We start from the raw sequence: 25063 nt of genomic DNA, 5'->3' as shown, positions 1-25063 counted from the left end.
TCAGTCATCTTTGCAAGCTTCTGCTTCTTTTTCTGACTTTAATGTTGCCTTGCTAGAACCAAGCCTTAAAGACTTGTTCTCTATCACAGAGACCAGGCTTTGTATCAATGACATGCTGCTGCAGAAGAAAGTGAGTCTGAATGAGGCTATTTTGTACAAATGCTAGTGGGTAAATGCCTGGTGTGTTGATAGGATCTGGCAGGATGTCTTTTCTGCCCTGTGCAGGCATAAAATGTTGTGTTAGGTAAAGGGAGTATTTTGTTAATCCATCTGTGAGGGCTGACCATGTCCTGTTGAACTATATGATTGCTTCAGTGTGTTGCTTATGAATTTGGTGGATGTTCCAGAGGCACCAAAACTCTTCTGCCAACTATCAGCTTGTTTATTTATATGGTTTACACTGCTACCTTTGATATGGTGTTGCCAGCCTCTTGTTCTAGCAGAGTGTTGATGTATGGCAGTCTAATTGAAGACTAAAGTTGTGTACAGCGGTTGTAATCATTTTAGGAAATAAAGTCACTGCACATGCAATTTGATAACAATTTTTCTTTTATTTCTTTAATCTGGTTTCCGTTTCAATGAAGGGATGGGACTGTCTTTGCAGCTAGAGCAAATAGAGAAATAGCAAACTGATCTTTGGCATTTCCATTCTATTCTTCCAGATTTCCTTCTAGCAGAAGCTTGTACTGAATAGTTAATTCTAAGTTTCCCTTTTTTCATTTTAACCATGGCCCACATCTGCAATCAGCATATCCTTCTGGCTACACCTTTCACTGACTTCAGGAGGGAAGGGAGTAAAATGGCTCTGCAGAGCTCTCATTTGCTGTTGTGACCTAAATGAAACAATCTGGATTGAACCATTAATCACTAGTGAATGTGTCCAATGGGTCTCCCTCGCACACACCCGCCCCGCACACACATGCACACACACCTAATAGGCTTCTGAGTTGCCTGTGAAAAAAAAAATGGTTAAAATTAAATAATTGTGGTTGATTGTGTGTGTCTGCTACACACACAGGACAATCTGCTTAGCTGACAGTTTTATAAGGGCTTCAAAATTTAAGAATAATTTTTGCTAGATAATGAAATTAGTGAGCCTCCTATAAGCAGAATGGATGAGGCAAAAAAAAATAATGTTATGTTGAATGGCATTATGACTTCTTTCTTTAATGCAAAAAACCTTCTGTAAAACTTGAGCACTCTGTAGACACTGCTGTTTCTGCCCTCTGGGGCAGACCAAACTTGATTACAAAGTGCAAAGTTTAAATTTGAGATGCTTTTCTTTAAAACACGTTCAGCTTCCACTTCTATAAAACAAAGCACCCCTGTTGGATGCTTCAGGAAAACTTCTACTGATACACAGCATTTCTGGAAACAGAGAATGCAGTCCCATCATTTCCAATATTTTAATGTCATGAGCCAAAAAGAAAAAGAAGTCATTTATCTGTGGGCAGACTCCTGTGCCAATAGAAATGTCTCAGTTGGCCACGTGGACAGATGGCTGATGGCAATTATCACTTGCTCAGGAAACACCAAGGGGTTGTTCTCAAGCAAAACACGTGTGTGTGTTTGTGTGTGTGCATGTTGTGTGCTCTGCAAGTTTCTGGTAGGGGGGAAGCCTCTTAATGTGCCTGGGTGTTGTTGGGTGGATGGGAGCTCAGTCCAGAGCCAGCAGTGGTTGGGTGTTCTCGTTTTCCCCCTGATCTTCATGTTTCAGCGTGCCAGCTTCCACCACGGACTGGGACCTGGAAGTGAGAAGACACAGATGCTAGAAGGCTGCTGCAGAAGCACTCACCTCCCTCCTGGAGTACCCGTTGCTTCATTTCTCATAACTTCCTTGCTTTTGTCTGGTTTTCACCTTTATGGTTCCTAATGTCTTTGGCGGTGGAACGCAGAAGGAAGTGAAGAAGCATCCCTTGGATTATAAACAGGGGTGTCACAAATTGTAGACCTCCCATGGTTTCAAAATATTTTGTCCTTAGCTGCTATCCACAACCCTGAATGCATTTATCAACTTAAAGGCCTGATCTTGAGATACCATGAGATCTGTTGGTGTTTAATCTCTTCTAGGGTAAAACTGCTTGTGTAGCTGCTTGCTGGAAAGTTAAGTCTTTTGTACAACTGCTTGCAGGAGTAAGCCTCAGCTCATGCTTGTTACAAATCTTGAGAAAGATAAGTCAATAAAATACATTTTACTTACATTAAGAGTTTGAGTCAGAAGTTCCATGAGTTACCCAAGAAGCCAGAACAAGGAAACTTCTGGTGTGCTCAGTCCTGCAATTTATCTCTCTGTCTACGTCCTTGAACAAAAACTTTATTCAGAACTATTCCATGTCAAATTTGTTTCTATGTTTAAAATGAGCAGCATATTTTATCCTTTACTGCTAATAGGGGAAATAAAACCCACGTTAAAAGGTGAGTAAACACTAGAGAAGTGGAGCATCATGATTTCTTGCAGTAACAAAAAGCTGAATGGCCTTAAACTAGTGTGAAAATTCAACACTATTTCCTGAGCTGTGTGCTCTAAGATTTGCTCTCTGAGCTATGAAAGGAGGAACCAATGAGTGTATTGTTACTGAGATTTCTTATCCTTCATTTTCTCTGATTTGGGCTAGGAGTTGCCTCCCAGTTTGGAGTGGGCAGTGAGCTTGAGAGCAAAACCACTCAGTGAATTGGCAACTTCTGAAAAAGGAACTTGTTCAAAGGTAGGGGTAGAATCATTCAGTTTAGACATTTTCATACTGCATAGTATTGTTTTAAAGAGCCAGTTTTCTCATGGATGGTTTTTATAATTAAAGGTAGCTCTCATCCTGAGCAGGATGTGTTCGTGGTTTCCCATTGTTCACTAGGGTAAATCTCAGTTTAAGCCTCAGCTACTTCATGAGATTAGATGCCACTTATCTTTCGATTAGAATCAGTAATAAATTGCATCCTTTGGTACTGCAGCACTTGATCAGCACTGAATACCATGACTGTGAATAACTTGTGTGATTATTTTTCCTGTTCTTCTGCCTTGAGCTTCCTTTAAAGCATAATTTAAAAATTCCATTTAAAAAAAAGTCTCCGGAGGAGAGATAACAAAAGCTGGATGCTCAATGGGAAGATTTTATGCCAAAATTTTCAAAGAAAATCTGTTTGTCCAAGCGTTTTCACTCTATTTTTTACAGTACTTAGGCATACGTACTGTTTATGACTGCATTTTAATATCGAAAAGCAGCTGATACAGGAATTGCTATTGATACAGAAATTTGCAATTGCCATTGCAAAATGGCAATTTACATATTTCTACTATGTGGCAGCAAAACCTAATCCTATGTCTTTGAAACAGATACAAAATGGTTTCATATCACAACATCATCAGTTTTTTATTTTCTTTTCTGGACTACCAGCATAAATTATTATTAAATAATACCTGACTAATATTTTTCACCAATGTTTTGTTTTCTGTCTGGCCCAGCGCCCTAAAATGAACAGAAAAAGTTGCATATCATTGCAGCATTTCCCAGCATACAGCAGAAAGTTTCTGCTCTGAGGCAAACGTGAAAAATCTCACAGTCTTGACTTTTGTGCCTTTTCCCATTGCTGCTGATTATCTCTGCTCTCATCTCACCACAGGAAAAAAAAAATCTTGCATCTGTAAAAGCAAGGTAGCAGTTTCTCCCTCATACTGGTACTCAGATGCACGCCAGGTTGGGAGCAGGATAACCCCACACTCTGTATCCAGGTTCCATGCTGCTGCTCTTCAACACTGAGCCAAAGTAACTGGAGCATTGAGTAAACACATTGCAGCCCACCTGACCTCCAAATACAAGATACCAAGTGATTCAAATGCCAATATTCAGCCCTTCTAGATACCGTGGAGAGGGATCCAACTGAGATTTGAGTATCTGCTAAACCCTGCAGCAACAGTAATCCTTTTTTTTTTTCCCTTTTCTGCTAGAATCTGCTTAGCCCCCTATCCTAAAATCAGCAGTTCAGATGATTCTCTGAAGGGCACAGTTATGATTTAAACAATCAGGGCTATTTTCTAAGCCACACACTAAAAGATTTACTGTCACATTCAGATTTCTGTTTTCCAAACCCATCAGGTTTTAATTTGCTGAAAAATATTCCGAGTTTTGACTTAAATTTTGTGTAGAAAAAAATCTAATTACTCAATTCTCAACATGAATCTAAAATACTTATTTCACATTCTTCATTTATGGTAAATACAAAAAAATGTAGATGATGTATTTTGGCAATCTATATCAATGCAGCTCGCAATCTAATGTCATAAACTTATGTTTACTGGCCTAGAACATCCTAGAATATGTATTCCATAGCTATACTTTACTTAATGACAGCGAAAGGATGATTTGCAGTAGGCCACCATTGTAGAAAGCATTTTCAACTGACCGGTGAGTGTATTTTGCAGCTCTAGAAATTAATAAAGACAGGTGCTATTTGAAAATAGTACCCTATGTGGTTTCATCTTGCTTTTGTGTACCAAACACATATATTCAGGAAAGCAGTCATGTTCTGTGTATGTGCAAGTTTGCTTGGTTTTTAGGGGGCTTTGTATCATGACTCTAGTATTGAATCTAGGACTAAGACTAGTTTCTGTTTTTAAAGTATTACTACTTGTTTTAACTGTGTTAACATCTTCTTCAGGGAACTTTACAATCACATTTTAAATCTTTAAATAGGGTCTGAGCCTATTCTTGAAAGGTGTCTGTGTATCAAAACTCCACTTTACTCTTTGCTTGAAAAATAAATTACAGTCAGGCACCAGAGTACTTTTTCTCTGAGTAGTCCTTCTAAGTTATAACCATCTTTCTATTAAAGCTTCAAAAATACCCCCTTGCACAACAGTTTAAGCCATTTTGATGTAAAATGGTAAATGAGCAGTACAGAACTCTCCTTGTTTGGTAAGCTGGGTTTTTAATTTTTGTTGTGTGAATTCTGTGGATGCCATTCTGACAGTAGTAAGCACAACTTCAGGGCACCAGACAAAAATGTTTTTATTTTGCTGCCTTTCCATATCAATGTGTATGAACACTTGATGATGTGGAACAGGGGAAGTCAGGGAATGTGAAGCCAGGCTCTTCCTGGTGATACCCAGTGACAGGGGAGGAAGAAAGGGCACAAATTGAAATACAGGAACTTCCATTTTCACATAAGAGCAATTGTTTTTACTGTGGGAGAAAAACACTGGAATAAATTGACCAGAGAGATTATCTACTCTCCATCCTTAGGGATATCCAAAAACCTTATGGATGCAGTCCTGGACAACCTGCTCTAGCTGACTCTACTCTGAGCAAGGGGTTGGGTAGAAGATCTCCAGAGGTCACTTCCTCAACCTTTCTGTGATTCTCACAGAAACACCAACTGCTCTGAAACATCCCAATCCTGGTTTCTCCATCCTGACAGGTTAATGGTTTTCTTTCCAGGCCCTTAGAGTGTCAACTTTGATAGTGTGGATGACATTTAGCCGTTAAATATAGATGCATACTGCTGTTTAAGGCATCTTAGTGTATCCAAGACAAAATTCCATAGCCGACTGCAATGGCCCAGGATTTATAGAAAACTTACAGAGGACTTGTGGCCCTCTGGTGTAACAGATGAAGGCCAAGAGGACATAGCAGTGCCAGAAACCATACAAGATGCCCATGCTTAGGCAGCAGAACTTCATCCGTTGTTTCTGCAGGATGAATGCAACTAGTATTTTCAATCCATGCCAAAGGCATTTTGACCTGGGCCAGATATGAACTAATCATCTAAGCAGGAAATAGTAGTTGCATGGGCCTCCTTATATCAACACAGTTTAGTCACTTGTATTGGATTCATCTCACCATCAGATATCTATGGTGACTTTCTCCTATTTATTAATATGATTATATAATATATATAATTAATTAATATATAATTATATAATATATATAATATTATATTATATGGTATATATAATGTATATATAGTAATATATAGTGTATATATACTATATATATGCATATATACATTATATAATAATGTATATGTGTATATATACATATACACATATGTATATGTATATATATACATATATATATATGTATATATATATGTGTGGACAACATCTCAGGGCTTCACAATGATCTCCTTCAAGCTTTTCCTTTCCCTTTTTCCTTTCCTTTCCTTTCCTTATATATAAGGTAACCTTATATATATTATGTATATATAATAATGTATATAATTATATATACACTATATACATTATATAATACATATATTATATTGTATATATAATGTATATATAGTAATGTATATAGTATATGTACTGTATATGTATATATATACTATGTAGAGAAACAAGATAAACCAGGTGCCTCGAGTTGCCAAAGAGTGAGTGTGAGTCCACCTGTGCCTGGTTAGGACAGGCCCCCTATTACCAGGGGGCCAATAAAGGTGGGACACACACCCACAGAAGGCACCTCAGCTCACTCTGGTGCGAGGCATGGAAAGGCCAGCAGCTCGTCGAGCCTCTGGAGCAAGAAAGGCTCTTCCTGCTACACTTCTACCCTGGAAGCGCTGTGTGGTGGCTGGAGTCCTGGAAGAGACCAGCAGCTCGTTGAGCTTCAGGAGCAAGAATGGCTCCTCCTGCTACAATACTATATATGTAATAAAGTATATATAATATAATGTATATTATATAATAATATAATATATATTATATATAGTATATATTATATATACTATATTATATTTATACATAACATATAAATATAATATAGTATATATTATATAAGAATATAATATATTAATAATATTTAATATAATTTAATAATTTCTCTGTTATTATAGAAAAACTGACATTCTCAGGGTGTAATTCAACTGGCCTGTTCTAAACATATAATCATAGCATATGATTCATGGATTACCTACATTCAGGTCCCTGTTCAGATGAGTTCTAATGTATTAGCACCACTTGGAACAGGTTCCATGATTTATGAGGCAATGTTTCCTACATATCATAGCCATGGCTGCCTCAAGCTATATTGCCATGAATACTCACCTGAAATGTGGGACAGGTCCTATGTGTGTTGCAACTTTTAAATTATAAATGAGTAGACTGGTATTCAAAGCCTCTGGCTTTCCTCCTTTTTCAGCTAAAAATTCTCAATGATCAGTTTGGAAGATGCTTGGCCATGAAGAAATCTGATGGAGTTAAATTTTAACACAAGTAGATAGTTGTTTTTATCCCACAGATAAGGTCACCATTTACCACTCTCAGCTATCAACCCCCCTGCCCGTCTTTTTTTGACACAATACATGAGGGAATCATAGAATCATACAGGTTGGAAAGGACCTCTGAGATCATCAAGTCCAATGCATGATCCACTACCACCGTGTTTACTATGGCACTGAGTGCCACATCCAGTCTCTTCTTAAAAACCTCCAGGGATGGAGAAGCCACCACCTCTGTGGGCAGCCCATTCCAATACCTGATCACCCTCTCTGTAAAGAATTCCTTTTTAATATCTAACCTAAACCTCCCCTGGAAGAGCTTAAGTCCATGCCCTCGTCTTACTGGGAGCTGCCTGGGAGAAGAGACCAACCCCCACCTGGCTACACCCTCCTTTCAGGGAGTTGTAGAGAATGATGAGGTCTCCCCTGAGCCTCCTCTTCTCCAGGATGAACACCCTCAGCTCCCTCAGCCCTTCCTCACAGGACTTGTGCTGGATCCCTTCACAGCCTCCTGGCTCTTCTCTGGACCTGCTCCAGCACCTCAATCTCCTTCCTGAACTGAGGGGCCCAGAACTGGACACAGTACTCGAGGTGTGGCCTCACCAGCGCTGAGTACAGGGGCAGAATCCCTTCCCTGGACCTGCTGGCCACGCTGTTCCTGATTCAGGCCAGGATGCCATTGGCCTTCTTGGCCACCTGGGCACACTGCTGGCTCATGTTCAGCTTCCTGTCAATCCAAGTTGCGTGTACCTCCAAGTACATTTTTACCATGAGTTAGGAGCAAAGTCTAAAGTAATTAACAGACAAGATGCCCATAGACTTTACTAGGCTGGTTTCCCAGGCTAGGTAACCTTGCTTAGGAGAGCAAAATGAAAATGGAAAGCAAAATCAATTCTCAGTCTCACTTCTGAAGTGAAAGTACCATTGACTGTGCACCATTTAAAGTGTCAATCAAACCCCCCACAGTTGTTACACTGTTCAGCAAGAATATTTAGAAGTCCGGAAAATCAATATTATCCAGCTGTTTCTCCAGCAGGTCAGCCATATATTTCAAATGACAGCACTGCATAGGTATGTAAATCAGTATGAGAGAGCAGATGGCTTTAAGTGTGTGTGGTCATTCTAATGCAACTATCTCAAATTCAGTCAAAAACCATGTGAGAAGACTGGATGAGGGTCTTCTAGCTGCATTGATATCAGAAGGTTCTTGTCAGAATACAGCTGGAGTGAATCAGCTCACAGCAACTGACATCTGCTGGGTATCACTTTCATTTCCCATAAAAAAATAAAATACCAAAGTCCTGCATTGAGCTAGCAGTGACTACCAGCGTATCACAGCATGCTTGTCTGAAAAGACATCTTCCAGTGCTCTGATCCCTCATTTTATGCTTTTCATCACAACAATGCTGACGTACTGCAGCCTACAGGAATGAGGACCTATGACTTTTGTGCTGGGTTTCCTTTGGAGGGTTTTGTAGAGCAAGGAGGAGGGTGGCATGCTTTCTTTTCCCCAAGTTCAGGAGGCTTCAAGCTCTCAGAGTGACAAACTGCAGCCAATCAATCCAATCACATTGTGTGATTCTATTCATCTAACTCTCACCTCCCATCTGCTCATTTCCCTCTAATTCCCTTCCCATTTCGACATCATCTCAGGGCTGTTCACCTCCCAATTATTCATTCCCTTTACAGAACATAATAAGCTTTTTCTTCTTTTTTTTTTTTTTTTTTTTCTTTTCTTTTCCTTTTTTTTTTTCTTTTCCAAAATCACACCTGTGAATTTTTGCATTGACAAGATCCGAGGAGCATTTCCTTCTCTATCCTCTCATCTCCCCATCAAACTGCAGAAGAGGGTACAGCACCCCGGCGGGCGCTCCGAAACACACATCAGAAGTGCCCGCATCGGGAGCGAAAAACAAGGGTTTTGTTTTTTTTCTCCCTCCAGAAACAATGGAGACGTGCAGGTGCGAAGTAATTGTGGTTAAAGGTGCTCTTTTCATATTTAAAGCACTTGGAAATGAAATGCATGGGCAAGGCATCTTGAAAGACACGTATGCTCCCGCAGGTGGTGCAGGCAGATGTCCAGGCGAGCTCTGCTCAGCGGTGCGCATCTCCAGCGCAGGAGCCCTGAAGCGTGGCTCTCTGCCCAGGCTCAGCAGCCCTGCCGAAGCCTCTCGCTAACTCAGCTCTGCAGCTTCTGCAAGTGTGCTGGCTCACAGTGCAGAAGTTGTGCCGCAGAGACCTGCCCGGAGGGGCTGCTTTGATACAGCAGCCGCAGCACTGCGAGGAGATGCAGCAGCATCTGTGCCCAGGGGCATAGCTGAGCTGGTTTAAGTGATCCAACCATGGGGTGACTTAGGGGGTAAAGCAGCATGATGAAAACTCTGGTTTAAGCTTGCCGCCGGCCCAGTGCTTTATCTCATGGGACACTGGTGACAAGCTGCTGTACTCGCAAACAGGAGGTAGCAGCAATGACCATGCATCTCCTTGAGGTTTAGGACATCCTAGGGAGAGGGCTCTGAGTAGTGCCTTAGCTCGTCAAAGCCAGAGGCAACCACAGACCACATCTGTGTTTAACTGCACATGTGGAGAAGTCTCTTTGAGGGCTTCTACAGTGATAAAGAGGTGACTGCTGCAGGGTGAACCCCAGCATCAGACCCCTCATCCTCCCTGTGCCCACCAGCAATCTCCATGCCTCTCCTCTCTTGACAGCCAGCCTAAACTACTTCTTCCCACTGTAAACGCTGGGTACATCTCAGTGCAGGGTGTGCCCCAAAGAGCAGTAGGGGTGACACTGCACTGGTTTTGGCTCTAGCCAAAGCCCAACTATCAACTGTTTACCAGTGAGGATGTTCCTGATATCTCCTCTTTCTAAAAGCTTCTGACTTTCTATGTCAAAATCTTGCCTCAGTCACATCTTAAGTCCAAGGCAGGGGAAAAGTGTGGATGGGAGCTCCTCTCCATCTCCTATCTCTGCTATACACCGACCCCTCTACACATTTTTTTTTACCATGAGAAGAAAAAGTAGCACCTGCTTCAGGCAGGAATTCCAAGAAGACCCTTAATCCCCTGGGGCACAATATCTCACCCACCAGATGGGAAGCTGGGCCAAGAGGCCAGATAAAGACAACACTGCAGCAGCAGACAGTACCACTTCACAGCAGATTCAGCAAGACCTGCTTAAAAAAATGTGCAGGATATGATAAACAAACAAAAGATAGGACGAGAAATGAAGAAAATTTGTTTCTAGCACTTTGTGAATATTGCACACGCATTCCTATGGTCACCAGTCACATTTTTTCTACTTATCCCCAGTGTCTTGCCTGCTATGCAGTCCCCCTAGCTCAACAGCTTCCAGTGCCTTTGCTCAGACATTCCAGTCCTTTCCATCTGTTTCATCATCCAGTCTGCCTCTTATGGTCCCATTCCAGTGATGCCAATTCCCAGTATCCCAGCCAAGTTTGCCATCAAACCAGTCTCTTTGATTCTGCATGGCAATAACAGGGAACATGGAGCCCAGAGAGCAAAAGGTGTTGGTCTTCCTACTCCCCCATCCTACTACAGAGGTTTTCTGTCCTTAGGAAGAACAGCACTGCAGGATGAAAGCAACCCTACAGATGTACTATTTAGGCTAGAAAGTCAAACACCACAGCAGTGGGAAAAGCCAAAATGTAGGCTGTGGGAGCAGCAGTCTCTCAGCTGGGTGCATGGGGACATTGTGACCCCCATCCCCAGAAGCATGTACTGTTCTGTCGAGGAGGGCAATTTCTTCCCTCAGTGCTCCAGGTAGATAATGTCAAGTTAATAAGTGCCTATTTATTTTGCTTTCTTCTAGCAGTTCAGCATGTGGTTCTGTGACACATTTGCTGCATATTATTCCAAGCCTGCTCTGAAGATAGCTTTTGTTAATTCCCTCCTGAGTTTTTCTGTGCAGTTCATCAGCACAGTACTTGTGTGCCTCTTAAGTGCTAATTCATTTACTGCCATAGCATGACTCTGAGGAGTGTTTTTATTTCCATTTTAAATGTGGAAAGCTGAAGCACAGTGAGTTTAAGGTCCAAATATCCCTCTAATGCGAGGTGCCCATTTTCCGGTCCTGAGGGTCTGATTTTGCAGAGCAATCAGCATTATGTGGCAGTTTGTGTGTTCAAAGCACATGTCCCCTTGATTTCTGTTGCAGGTGAATGCTAAGTATTTCTGGAAATTAAACCCCAGACTCTAGAGCTTGGCAGGCTGAAAATAAGCAATGTGCAATCTCACCATCTGTGTGAAATTTGGTTTAAGTGACTTGCCAGACCAACACAGAGGCTTGGGGAGAGAGGGAGAGCAGGATCTGCTACTCCAGGGCTGTTCCCACCTTGTTTAACCAAAGGATCATTTCTGGTCTCTATTAGCTCCCCTCTAAGTGGAGCTCCTCATTTTCTTGCCCACCAAGTGTGCTTCGTAGCCCAGATGCTTCCAGTCCTTTATACCTGCCTCATCTTTAAGTCCATTTTGGGGCTCCCATCTCAGTGATTCCAGTTTCTAGTATCTCAGCTGGGTTCACTGTTGAATCCTCATCTCTCTAGTTCTCCTGGCAATACCAGGGAGGAGGCAGCCCTGAGAGCATGGGGTATCCATCTGATGAATCCAGCTCCATGTCTTTCTACTGCCTGGCCTGATGCAGGAGAAGTTGTTGTGGTCACAAGTAAAAGTTGTAATTACAAAAGCCCTCTGCACTCCATGGTGCAGACAGGAGATGCACATTGTCAGCCTGACCTGAATAAGTTTATTTATACTGGGAAGTTAAGCTAAAGCATGAGGCAATCCTTAGGGTCATAAAATGCTAAAATTAAATATGTTTCTACAGAGCATGTGTGAATTGCCTTTTCAAAGGCTTGTAACTCAGCCAGATGTAGGTGGATTTTTCACAGGGCAGCAAAAGACATAAGCAGTGTAAAACCATTTGTTTTATTAAGTGTCGTGTCTCTAACTCAAACTACTAAACTTTTGGCAAATTTATAGCTAGCTGAAGACATAATTTACAATGCAATATTTCATGCAGCCTGAACAGCACTGGTTCTGCCATCCCCACCCCCAGGCTGTGTTTATACACCCGTGCACTGGTCACTGTAAAATGAGTGCTGTAAACAGATGAAAACCACAATGTCAGTGCCCTCAGAGAGCAACCAATTTCCTGCCTCATCCCAGGGGACCCCCAGCACTAAGCCACCCATGTCCCTCCTGTCCTTGGTTCAGCCATATCTTTGGGATTCTCTCTCCTCCTTGGCTTCCCTCATTCTTGGCTCCTGATGTTATTCTGCACTGTCTTCCCTCCAGCCTTCCCAGGACCTGCTAACTTGCCAGATCCACCAGCTCCTTTCCATTTCTCTCTGATGTATGAGCAGAATTCCAGCCAAAAGCTATAAAACTGTTCAACAGCTAATAATCTACATTGCTAGATAATGCATACATTATGTGAGATGCATGTTCCTGGGACATCTGGATTGTTACTATCAAGATATGTCTCACTCATGATGTGCATAGGGGGAAGCTTTTCTACAGAAGCATACAGAAATTCTCCATTGTTTGAAGTAATTCATTGCAAGAAAATGAGTGTAAGCCCTGCACCATAGCTCCCACATATTACAGAGCTACTTTAGCTGAAAGGTAATAATGGACTTTTTCCCTTTTCTCCCAGCATACATGGAAATGCACCCCCAGCTACAAGCAGGGTGACCCAGGTGCCATCCATGGGCAGGAAGAATTTTTCACACATTTTCATACTGATTTTTATTTGCTGGTATTTCACTACTTCTGCAGTAAATTGGTGCTGACTGTGAACCGGCATAAAACATGACCCATAAAAGCAGAAACATATGGTGAAGGAACATTAAGGTCACACCAAAGATAACAACTAGAAAGGTCTGCCTTGCACACAGCCCAGCTGGGCATATGGAGGAACCAGTCTGAATAAATAAAAACCTGACATATGTCACCTCTTTTGGATCTAAAACTGTTCCAGTTGGCATTAGTGTACACCAGTTGTGATACCCTTCTTTCTGAGGGCAGGATCCCATTTCTGAGACCCAACAATTAGTTTCAGCAGTAAGTTCATTTGAACATCAGTCCTTTTGAAAACACACACATCAGGAGGCAATAATGGCAAACCCTAATCTGTACTTTAAAATCCTTTCACTCTAATCTAGGACATAAAACCCCACATGCTCTGACTCAACAGTGTGGGGCAACGCATTCCAACAGGTTTTTTTTCACTGCATTTTCAACGTGGCTTTTGTTGAACCACCAGGCAAGTCATCCCATCCTTAGATGCTCAAGTTTCAGTTTCACAGCAGGAAAAGTTAATGGTGTCTTGATGCATGAATTGTACATTTTCACAACTAACTAAGCTTGGCTCTACTTTAGAAGTTTTACTCTAAAGGTTGTCTTACCCTAACTCTGAATTTCCTGAGTCTTCAGTGAGCTTAACTTGGTGATGGTCCTGTTCCTGCAATCCATGTTACCCTAAGAATAATTTTTAACCCCAAATTTGATTAAACTGAATTAAACTTTGATTAAAGAAATTTGATTAAGCAGCATAGGTTATTTAGCCAGAATATAAATTTAATTGTGAGGTAAAATTTCCTTCCTCTGCAGAGCAATTTTAAATTGCACTAGGTTTTCAGAGATGTTTGCACTGGCAGCAGGTTGAAAGCAAGTGCTCTTTTGATGCCTGGGAGGGCAGAGAAGAATCAGTCAGCTTTCAGGCTGTGCTGGGTGACTGCATGGGGAATAAACAAAGGCAGAGAACAGTCTTTGTCACACTTGGACTGAAGATCAAGTTCAGATATCAAGGAGTGACCCAGATGCAGCTGCAAAAAGGAAGATCTTGCAAAGAAAAGCAAGTCACAGGGAAGCAATGTGCTACTGCAGGATACTTGCTGCTGCTAGACCCAAGAGTTACAGTAGGGTGACACTGGGGAAAAGGGAAACTCTGTAGAGAACTGAGCTCCTTCACATCTTCCCCAGTCACTGAACCAGTCTCTCCAACTGGGGATGCTCACAGACTACAGTTAGGTACCCAGGCATGCTTCTCCCACTGTGGCTGGCAAAAAGACTGTGCCCTATTGGCACAGTGATGTGGTGAGAGCAGTCCCTGACTCTGTACCTTCCAGGCTTAACCATCCACCATAACTATTCATGACACTGCACACCCAGCTAAAACCTGCAGCTGTTCCCAAAAGCAACAATTCATCAGTAACAGCCAGCACCACTGCCTAAGGAAAATGCTTTGCTTCTGTGGTAGCTCCCTGTAGGCTAAAGCAACCCAAAGCCTCTGTCTGACCAGCAGGGCTCTGGGAAGTTTTGGATGAAAGAGAGGTGATTTTCTTCCCTGTATTCTAAATGGCCACACCATTTACATTGTTCTGCAATCCCATAGCTCATAAGCAACAGGCTCCCTGCAAACATTTCAGAAGAGATGGCCCAGAACAAGGGCAGTCTGTGTTGCCACTGATGCTCCCAGGGTTATAAAATGGACGTGGCCAAACTCTTGGATTGAAGTGACTTTGCTGGTTTGCACGTTTATTACCTTGCTCATTTCAAACTTGACTGAGCTGAATCTGAATAAACAGAGAATTTCTCCATGGATTTCGTTATTGTTGCTTTTTTTTTTTTTTTTTTTTTTTCCCTAGCCATTAAGAGTCATTACATGGAGTCATCAGCTGTTTTGCTTTGTTTCCCATCTGCTCATACAGTACTTGAGTTCTGGTATTTTTCCCAGGGTGTGAGATAATACTGCAGATGGGAGTGCTATTTCCACTGTTTTGATTTTGCCCCAGTGGGGCTTCATGTAGCTGCTGGTGGAAAAATGACAATTGCACTGGTTTCGATTAAAGATTTTCTATATTATAGAAACTTGTCAAATCTCAAGATTTTCAAGATCATGTTGCTAACTAGAGTCAGTAGCAGTTTTTATTCTAAGAATATTTTTTATCTTCAATGTCTCCATTCTCTGAATTCTCTAATTTGCAACCAAGATAGACTTCAGCCACCTTATACCCATTTGATTTAAAGCCTAAGTTGTCCTTTTTCTAAAGTATCTGTCCTCTCTCCCCAGTTTTTATTCCCTTCTGTGTTTGTACGGAATGATCACATCCATTTCAACCTTTGCTCTGTGAGGCTGAGCAAACCACTCTCCTATAGCTTCTTGCTGAAAAAAACATGGTCTCAGTTCTCCTCACCCTCCTTGCAACTCTCAGGTGAACTTGTTTCAATTTATATTCATCTGCCCTGGTGACAGGAGCCAAGGCAGTGCTGTCAGTCCTGAAATCAATGTACAGGAACATACCTGCTCCAGTTTCCCTCCCTCCCACTGCTGCTTGGTGCCACATTTTCTCTTGGTCTGCATTTTGAGATTTGTGTTAATTTCAGGTGGTGACTTCAGTTTGGTTTCAGCCACATGCTGAAAATGCCCTCTTTCTCCCCTCTACAAAAGTATATTTTGATTAGTTATTCTGTGGTTCAATTTCTTGGCATTTTTCTTCTGCATCTGTAATTCCCATCTTGATTTCTCAGCATTTCTGTTACGAAAATTGCTAGATACTATATTTGGAGGAGGTTGTGCACAGGGTGAGCTCCTCTCTGGGTGTGGGATGGCAGTGTCTGGGAGAGGCCTTTCTTCCCAGCTTTGCCAGGTCACAAACTTTCTGACTCAGAACTGCTGTTATTTGTACTACACTTCCCAGGGATGTTTGTCTGTGGTCAGTGTGAGGCTCTAATCTATTATAGCAGCACTGAGCTCCAAAATTAAGAAAGTTTTAAGACATCACTTAAGAGTGGCAGTTCCTCTGAAGACATTCTTGGGGACTTTGCAGCAAGAGGTCACAGAGGCAGGAGGCAGGAGGGGCAACCTGCAACCCAAGCAGCAGGACCATGCAAGAACAGCCTCCTTCTCCCAGCCTCTGGGGTAAACCCAGACACTGCCCTTGCCTGCAGCTAATTACTGGGCAGGGAAACATGCGGTGATGTCTGGGAAATCAGAGAGGAGAAGACCCATAATTGTTCGGCAAGGTTTCTCATCCTTAAATTACAGAAACTCAAGTAGGCTCAGTCACCTCTTCTAGGGGAACATAAGTGCTAAAGAAAGGGTCAGCCACTTTTTTTTTTTTTTTTTTTTTTTTTTTTCCCTGTTGAGGCAAACAATTCAGCATAGAAATGCCTACAAAACTGCCACATTTGCTCAAGAATTTAAAGATTTTTACACTGTGAGTGGAGGAGGAGGGGAGAGATTTTCAATTGAAGTGCTAAAACACTTCAAGAAGTGAAGTAAAGCTTAGGAAACTGTGAGGGAATTGTATTTAAAATTAATACTAATGCTGTTTATACCCATGCCTAGTGTAAACCTCCCTGAAGTAACCAGAAATCTCAGCCATGACCTCAAACTCTTGTTGTATTAGAGAAGTATGACCCTAAAGAGGCAAAGAGGGGGTGTATATAAAGACAGGTAACACTGGCAGGAATCTGTGGACCTTTTAATAAGCCTTAGATATGAACCTGGCCTAATAAATCTAATAAATCACACAATTATGCTTCCTAAGTGTAGGCTTTTACCTCGTGTTGGGCCAAAATGTAATTTCAGGGGAAGAAGAATCAGAGCAAATACTCATAGGAGAAAATCTGTCGAAGAAGTGAACTTTTCACCTCCAGCAGCTAGTAATGACCACAGGCTATGAGATCAGATGGTTCGCTTAACCACTGAGTAACAAAATTAGGCTAAAAGTTAGATCTAGTCTGCCCAGAGGCAACATGACAAATTAGATTCATCCACTCGCCATATTTGTATTAATGTGCTTTTGTATTAGTGAACAGATTATAAAAGAAGGCTTTGCCTCGAGGCAGGGTTTTCTGGCACTGAACTCATTTTCAAGCTGAGGTTCTCCCCTGAAGGCACAATAAGAGCCTCCCTTCTTTGCCACTGAGGATCTGATCCTCAGCAAAGAGTTACCTGTGAACAGCTCTTAACACATCGAAGCTTTAAAAAATTCAGATTTCTTTTTATAATGCTACACAAATTGTACATGTTTATATATATATATATATTAATAATTATGGATTATTTTTTAGCATCTTTCAGAAATGATTCAACATGTTGGACTACTAATATTTAAAACCAAAAACAAACCCAAAGCCCCAAAACTAACCAACCTAAAACCAAACTAAAATAAAAAAAGAAAATCAACAATAAACAAACTCCCAAAACCTTCTCAAGCAAACCAAGCAAAAAAAAAACCCACACAAAAAACAAAAGAAAAAACCCCACCAAATTAAGCGATAAACCAACAAAAGTTGTTTTAAAACCAGTTCTCTGTGACAGGCTCTGTAAAGTCGTCCTGGATCAGAGTCATGGATGGCAGTCAGTAAAAAGAAATAACAGATAATCAAATTAACTGATAAACCAACAAAAAGTTGTTTTAAAACCAGTTCTCTGGGACAGGCTCTGTAAAGTCATCCTGATCAGAGTCTTGGATGGCAGACAGTAGTGAGAACTGCTGACCATGTGCATGGCCACCTCGGTTCATGCCGGGGCTGCAGCCCTGCAAGGGATTGGAGCCCTGCAGTGTCATGGCCCTGTGAGTCATGGGGTTTACAGCACTTAATGTCACTTTTAAAGTGTGAGCATTTCCAGAATGAGGCTTCACTTCACAGCTGCAGCAGCATGGCATCCCTCTGACCCGGGAGGGAGCTCTGAATCAAGAGTGCGTTTGTTTCTTTTTTATTCCTCTTGAAGATGAAAGTCTTTTGAAATTAATTGCATGACATTATGGCTTGCCTGTGTTGTCACCTTTCATTTTGCTGTGACAGAATGATGGCTGCTGGCTGTCACACAGAGTGACGCCATCTCCGTGAGCTCCGCGCTCATCAAGTGGCAGCAGGGAGCTGAAGCATCGCTGGGATCTGCATAGGAAGCAGTTTTGCGGAGTGGGGTGCAGAGGGTGAGATAAGTGCCGATGTTTCACTCCTGCAGCAGAGACAGCCTGGCCACCACTCGCTGCAGATGGTGTTGTACCTGCTGTATCACCTGCAAACCTGGGCCAGATTTACAACCTTTCTCACTGCATCCCCATAACCAGTGCAGATTACTGAGAGCGATACTCTACTCCGAATTTAAAGCATTCGGAGCAGTCCGCACAGCCACTGGATCTAAAGGCAGAAATCTTAAGGAGGGCAGCCCTGCGGCCTTAGCCGGGATGGATGGAGGAAGAGAGGGGCAGTCAGCAGGAGGAGATTAACTCGTTTCCCCTTTAGAGGGCAGTGGTGTTCATCGTAAAAATCCGCATTTCCCAGGAGGTAGAACCCTAATCGTTCTCAGCTGGGGTCAGCAGCACCACGGCAGCAGCAATAGGGACCAGCACTACGCCGTGCAGAAGGACACCGCTCTCTGATACACTTTCTATAATGCTCTCTGCAGCGGCTCATTAATTTCCCTTTGTTTTCCTTTGCAATAATCAGATGAGTAATTACGGTTTCACAGAGAGGCTTCTCCTTCTCCTTCTCCTGCTACACCATGTGCATGGCCCAGGGTGAGGCACTCCTCACTGCTGCCAAATTGCAACCTCCCCCCAAGCCAGATGCACCCCTCCTGCTAGGTTTACACCAAACCTGTTCAAAGGAGCCAAGGAAGAGAGAACTTCAAAAGCAGTACTAACCTTTTCATGGGTTTTGGTGAGGCCTCCAGCTCCAGGTTGGAGGACACATGCTTCACGTGCATGGCGTTGTAGGAAGTGTGGGTGTACTCATTCTCATCACTGTAGTCAGGACCCAGTAACGTTCGAGCCCACGTCCCCATGTCATATGGAGGGAGAGTGCCCCCAAATTCAGAGGGCAGGCATTCAGGGTGTATTAGCTGGTGAAGGCTGTTCAGGTTGTTACCGTGAAGAAAGATCTTTAACAAATAAAAAGAAAGTTCAAAGTCACCATCGATTCCTTACTTCATGAAGCACAATAATAACAACACAAATGGGGTGTGGAGTTGAGCCTGCAGTTTCAGGTGGGAACTTCTGAAGCTCTCAGGGATGGGGAAGACAGTCTGGAGGAGGGGGATTAGCTTTGGGGTGTGCAGATAAATAATTAGTCTGGCTCTGTAAAACACTTCTGAAATCCTGATTTGCTTACTTTTGGCACATGACACTTCTTTAAGTACTAGATCAGGGAAAGTGCAAGTCAGGAATAATGACTGATTATTGCAGCTGTAAGAGGATAGAGGCTTGTACAAAGAATAGTCAGAAGAAAAGGGAGATTGTGGAGCTTACTGGAAGATGTGAAGAGCAGGTCCCCAGTGCATGAGAGGGCAACCTGACCCTGTACACCAAGACTGACAGCCCCCTGGTGTGTAGTCCTGTGTCACCACTTTGCACTGCTTGGGATTACTCTTTGCTCCAGGCTGGTACTACCCTTGTCCTGCCTAGTCAGACGCACCCCACGGTGGGCTCTGGGGCCTCATGAGGCATGATCCTGTGGTTGTTTGATGGACTACAGAAGAGAAATGGCTAAGATGACTGCAGGAGCACAGCTCACATGGGTTTCAATGGGGAAGATCTGCCTCTCTGTAGTGTGAGTAAAGAGCCTCCAGACACGGGCACTTTTTTGTGGAAACCAGTGAGTTACCACTATGCAAAAACAGTCTGCTGAAGGAATGAAATAGGAAATTTTACTCCCACAAAAAGAGTTGAGATGAAGTTTTCCTCACTGCAGGTGACCTTAGCCAGGCCTGATAATCCTTCCACATTGCCAATTCTCTCTATCCCTGAGCATGTCCCATTAAAATTTATCTACACTTTGCTAGTGATAACAGCTTTCTGGTCCCTGGGTGAGTTATTGATTCAATCCAGACCATTGCAAACCCTAAGTTTTAATAACAGCAGCAATTCTCTGAGGCCATATGAAAAATGCAGAGGGAAAAAGAAGGAAAAAAAGAAAGCAGACAGCTACTCAGCTGCTCCGGCTCTGTGGCTTTCCACCCCCCGAACTTGGCCCCTTCTAATTACCCTTTTCCTTGTCTTGTCTTTGAGGAATGGTTTGATTAGCGTGTACAGAGCATGAATGTACCAGGGCTGGTTGACAAAATGGACTCCTCCAAAGCGGGCAGGAAAACTGTCCTGCAGAAAGAAAGAAAAGGAAGGCAGTTAATAGATGCAGGCCAGCAGTTAATGGGATGAAAGTCAGAGGAAGATGTCTGCCTCTTTCTATCCTCAAACAAACGCTGGGCTTGCTGCGGGGAGGTGGGGGTGGGGGAAAGAGGGAAATGGAAGAAGAAAAATGCCTGGAAATGTTTGCATCAGTTTCCTCTGTTAGCAGCCGCAGTCCCTTCTCCCCTCCACGCACTCACGCACCAATTGCCAGTGATTTAAAGTAGGCTCTCCAGGCACTTCTCCTTTTTTTTTTAACTCCATCAGGGCATCTGACTCGGTTCGGGATGGGAAGTGAGAGGGGGGATGATGAGCACGGCTCCCTCGAGGGGGGAAGCCTTCTCCTTTCTCATTGTGCGGGCTCAAGGCAAAGCAAGCCCCCGGTTTCCCACGCACACGGCTGCGCACAGCTCACCTTTTCACCCTCCGGCCTCCCTGCCTCCCCCCCGCTACAATCATCATTACAATGCCTGACCTTTCGGGGTGAGCGAGCAGCGGATTCTGGGGAGGAGGATGGGTGGGAAACGCTGATAAGTGAAGGTGTAGGGAGAGCGGCACCATGGAAACTGCCGGAGCCCAGCGCTGGCTGCCGGGCTGTGCACAAACACCCCCGGCATTAACATGCAGGTAGCGTCCCGCCGGGGAGGTGTTTGCTACAGCATCCTACACCGCTCAGCCAGCGTGGCACGATTAATAAAAGAGGAGGTTGCTGGCGTGCCTTTAAAGGTTATTGTATATTGTGATGGGTATTTTGTACCTACACACTCATCTAGCAAATGTCAGTCAGCCAGGGAAGAGCCCAGGATCTTTTCGCTTGCATAAAGAGTGGGACGACCGCTGCTCCTGTGTGCAAATGCCCTTCCTGCCAGCGAGAGGAGAGGTGCCTGGCTTTCTCCCCTGTGAAGGGAGAACCTGATGAAGCCGTCCTCATCCTCCGTGTGCTCCTAGCCCCTACAGCTCAGCATATAAAGGCAGAGCTTAATCAGGTCTCTTCCTTCAGGGATTTGGCTTGGGGACCCTGACAGGTTCTTTCCCCCCCACAATTAGCACAGAGTATCCTGGGGCTTTCGCCTTCCTCTGGAGCATCAGAGATTGAGCACAGCTGGTGAGGACGTGGGGTGGATTTGTGAGATGATATGGAAAATCCCCTTAAAAGCTCAGTAGAGCTTCTGCTCCACTTCAAGGTCAAATTATTTCCCAGATTTAGCACCATGTAGGCATCCCACCACCTCCTAACACCCAAGGCAGGTTGACAGGACTCTGTGCTCTTTAGCACTGGCCGTGGACTGCCCTGGTGGTCACATTAAACCATACCTGGCTGTTTATGAGTGGTCACAGGCATTAGGTGATAACCTTTTTATTTTGCTATACTGTAGTACAGGCTGCTTACACCTCAGACACCTCTATGTACCTGAAATCTTTACAGATCTCAATACTGGATGTTCTGTGCAAGACTAGTCAGGACAGCACACAGAAGGACAGACAGCATAACATAACAGGTGATCCCATTTTAAATCCTAGTAAATCATAAGCTGAGTGTTTTAAGGATAGCAAATGCTTTTTTTGGGGTGTTCATTCACTATAAAGACAACTGTATTTCAGCGATGCACCTCTGACTGCAGTGCTGCAAATTGGATTTACTTCAGCTGGGCTGTGCTGAGAAACAGCTACAGAGAGTCTGAGCCCACCTAGAAAACCCACTGACCACCAGAAGTGAGAAGTGAAGCCCAAAGTTATTTTATATCTTTTGATAATCTAAAATTGGGGTTTAGAGCAGACCAGAGCCAAAACCACCCATCTCATGCAAAACTGACATATTTAGCTGCTTTCAGCTTCTTGCACACATGAATGAAAATTTGAAGATTTGAAACTTCTCGCAGGTTATTAATAAAAAAATAATTTAAAAATATTGAAATGTTCCATATTTGCCTTAAAAAAAAACCCTGAACAAACAAAACTATATTTATCAAGCTGGCTGCCATCTCACAAGCTGTATCTCTAAGAGAGAAGTTCTGAACTCCTTTGGTTTTGGGGCTGAGCTGCTGCAGCTATCCCAGGCTGTAAGTTAACAGCATAGGTTAGTGTAGAAGATAGAGTCTGCATTTGAAGCAAAGGAGAGTAAAGATGTGGAAGGCAGAGAATGACTTTAAAGCACAGAGATTTATATTGACCCCTCAAAAAAAAAAAAAAAGAAAAATTGTTTTGCCTTGTCATTAGAATGCAAAAATGATATTAATCACAATCTTCAGTGAGAAATGTCAGTCAGACTTCATTGCCAAGGGGGAGATTTTTTTTTAAGAACACATTGACCAGCCTTGATGAAACCACATTACCCAGAATGGTCTAAACGCTGAGAATTTTAAGAAACAGCCACAGGTTTAAGCAGGCAGAACGTCAGCTAAGAAGAAGGATGTTCTTTCCTGTTTAGAAAGTAAACTTTATATACACCCAGCACAGATTGCTGAGTCCATAAGCCAGATTCTGTTTGCCACATCGGTAGATAAATATGAGGAAAGCCCCTCATAGGAAAGTTTTCTTTTAATTCTGAAGGAACATCCAAAAAATGCACAAAGATCCTCGAAAAGGCAGCATGATGGCCAGGAAAAAAATCAACAACCAAAGAACATTTTTTAGTGTGTAACTTTCTGCTCATTTTGTTTCTTACCCTATTAAGCACAATAAGCTCAGTTTGACCTTCATCCCTCAGTCCACCTGCATTTCCAAGGCTGTCAATTAGAACAAGGACAAAGACATAATTTTTTTAAAGCAAAGAAATTTGATATGGGAATCATCCAGACACTGTTTGGAACTGCAACATACCAATTTTGCAGAAGTCCCTAATTAGAGCAGAGCTGTCTTGGAAAGAAAAGCTCCCGTCTGGAGGTCTGCCTTGCACAGTTCTAGGAAGATGCATGAGACCTTTCCCACACCCCACTTAGTGTCTCTGCTGCTTTCCCTGGGGCAAGGTGAAAGTAGCTGAAATTGATTTTCTGCTGGAGAGCTTTTGCTTTTAGGAATTCTCTTTTGATTTCTCATGTCTTGTGATTCCTTGGGAAGGTGTATTTTATAATGAGGTACATTTTTTGGAGCCTACTGTGAGAAGGACCCTGGGATCACCAGAGCCTTTTCTTAACCTGATTCCTTGTTAAAAATACCTAATCATGAGGAAATATTTACATTTTATTCCAGTGGCATAAATAAAATATAGCATGAAGGAATTGTTCTGATTACTTGTGGGCACTGCTCTCATTTTATCCAAAAACCGGGCTGGATGTATTAGCATGTTGCTCAGAAATGAAATAGCAGCATGAAGATAGATATTCAACTCAGTGCTAATCTAGCAAGCTTGCTACTCAAAACAGCAGGGAAAAAACAGTGAAAGGACTCCAGATATCTGCTTGCGCATCCAGCTCACTCTAGGGTCAGACCAAATCTTCTTCACTGGGACCTGTGGTGAATTGAAATAGGGAATACATGTAACCATACTGCAGTGGCACCTTCCCAAAGTATTGTAGGCAAACCTACAGAGACCAAGTGGTCCAAACATAGGGTTTTAGTTGTTCTTGTTGGTTGAATGGAACCCTGTGCAAAAACATGGGTCTTTTGCCTGAATTGTCTTGTTCTTTTTTACTTTCTATATTTGTTTCCTTTCTTTTTTCAACTATTTCCCTCCACATCATCCCCAGAGGACAGGAAGAAATTAACACCTGAGTGCTACAGTGAAGCTGCCACAGGCATCCCAAAATCCATACAGTACTCAATACATTTTCTGTTTCATATTGGAGAAGTCTGTCCAAGCCTGCAGATTAGAGGAGAATGTTACAGGCATCATCGTTTCACTTCCCCACTCAGACTTCCTGTGCAGGGAAATTTCTGACCTGAAATGAGTCTGGGACTGAAAACTCTCAGTGCATAATGTTCCACTAAATAGCTCAGAAGTGATAGCTATGAGGTGAATGAGAGACTATTTTTCACTATTTCTGCCTGCTCTTGCCTGCATGACATCTATTTCTTTTGGCATGAGTACACATCAGAAACCTTTTACTGTGGTGTTGTTCTGAACTACCTGAAAGCAAAAATTCAAGATGATCTTCCAGCATCTCCTCATGCCAGAGTATGGCAGGAAAGCAAAACAATCTTTGGAATACCAAAATTAGGAATAAGTCCAACCTGATTCTCAGGGCCAAACTTTTCACACTGCAGGAATGGGCTTCATAGACCAACAACCTGAGCTAAAAAAACTACTTGTTACATATTTCTAAGTTATGGGATATTTGAATTTTGTGACACAAACATTTTTAAAATGCTTTCTTAACTTCTGTCCTTTGCTATCAGAAAAGCAAACACAGATCTGTCCATCCAAATGCACTTTAATCTTGACCATACTTGCCAATTTACTGCAAATAAAATATAATCCCCTATGAAAGAAAGCAATTTCCATTAGAGTCAGGAAGATTTCAATCATAAGCAAAACTATTTGTACCAGGAGGTCATTTGAACTGGGGATTAAAAAAACCATCTCCATGCCTGTGCACTTACATAACCAGTCCCTGCAGTGGATGAAAACTCCCACAGAGCATATTTATAGTAGGGGAAGATTTTATTAATAGTTCAGTGATAGTTCCTCCACAGAGAGTTTTGTGAGTGTGTGATTTTAATAGATTAGCATGATAAGGGAAGGAGGCTTTCCACCTTCC

General features: G+C 42.6%; 1 protein-coding gene across 1 annotated transcript in view; it reads right to left on the bottom strand.

Moving 5' to 3' along the window:
* Window positions 1-1630: 1630 nt before the first annotated feature.
* Window positions 1631-25063, bottom strand: part of CLVS1 (clavesin 1) — a 94528-nt gene continuing 71095 nt past the window's right edge. The window contains 3 exon segments of the mRNA XM_008492192.2: window positions 1631-1745; window positions 18888-19123; window positions 20226-20336. Coding sequence (XP_008490414.1) covers window positions 1658-1745; window positions 18888-19123; window positions 20226-20336 — 435 coding nt within the window. The 3' untranslated portion in view covers window positions 1631-1657.

Source organism: Calypte anna, chromosome 2, assembly GCF_003957555.1.
Source record: "Calypte anna isolate BGI_N300 chromosome 2, bCalAnn1_v1.p, whole genome shotgun sequence".
Taxonomy (NCBI): domain Eukaryota; kingdom Metazoa; phylum Chordata; class Aves; order Apodiformes; family Trochilidae; genus Calypte; species Calypte anna.
Note: the sequence above shows the minus strand (reverse complement) of the source record. Positions and strands in the feature narration are given on the sequence as shown.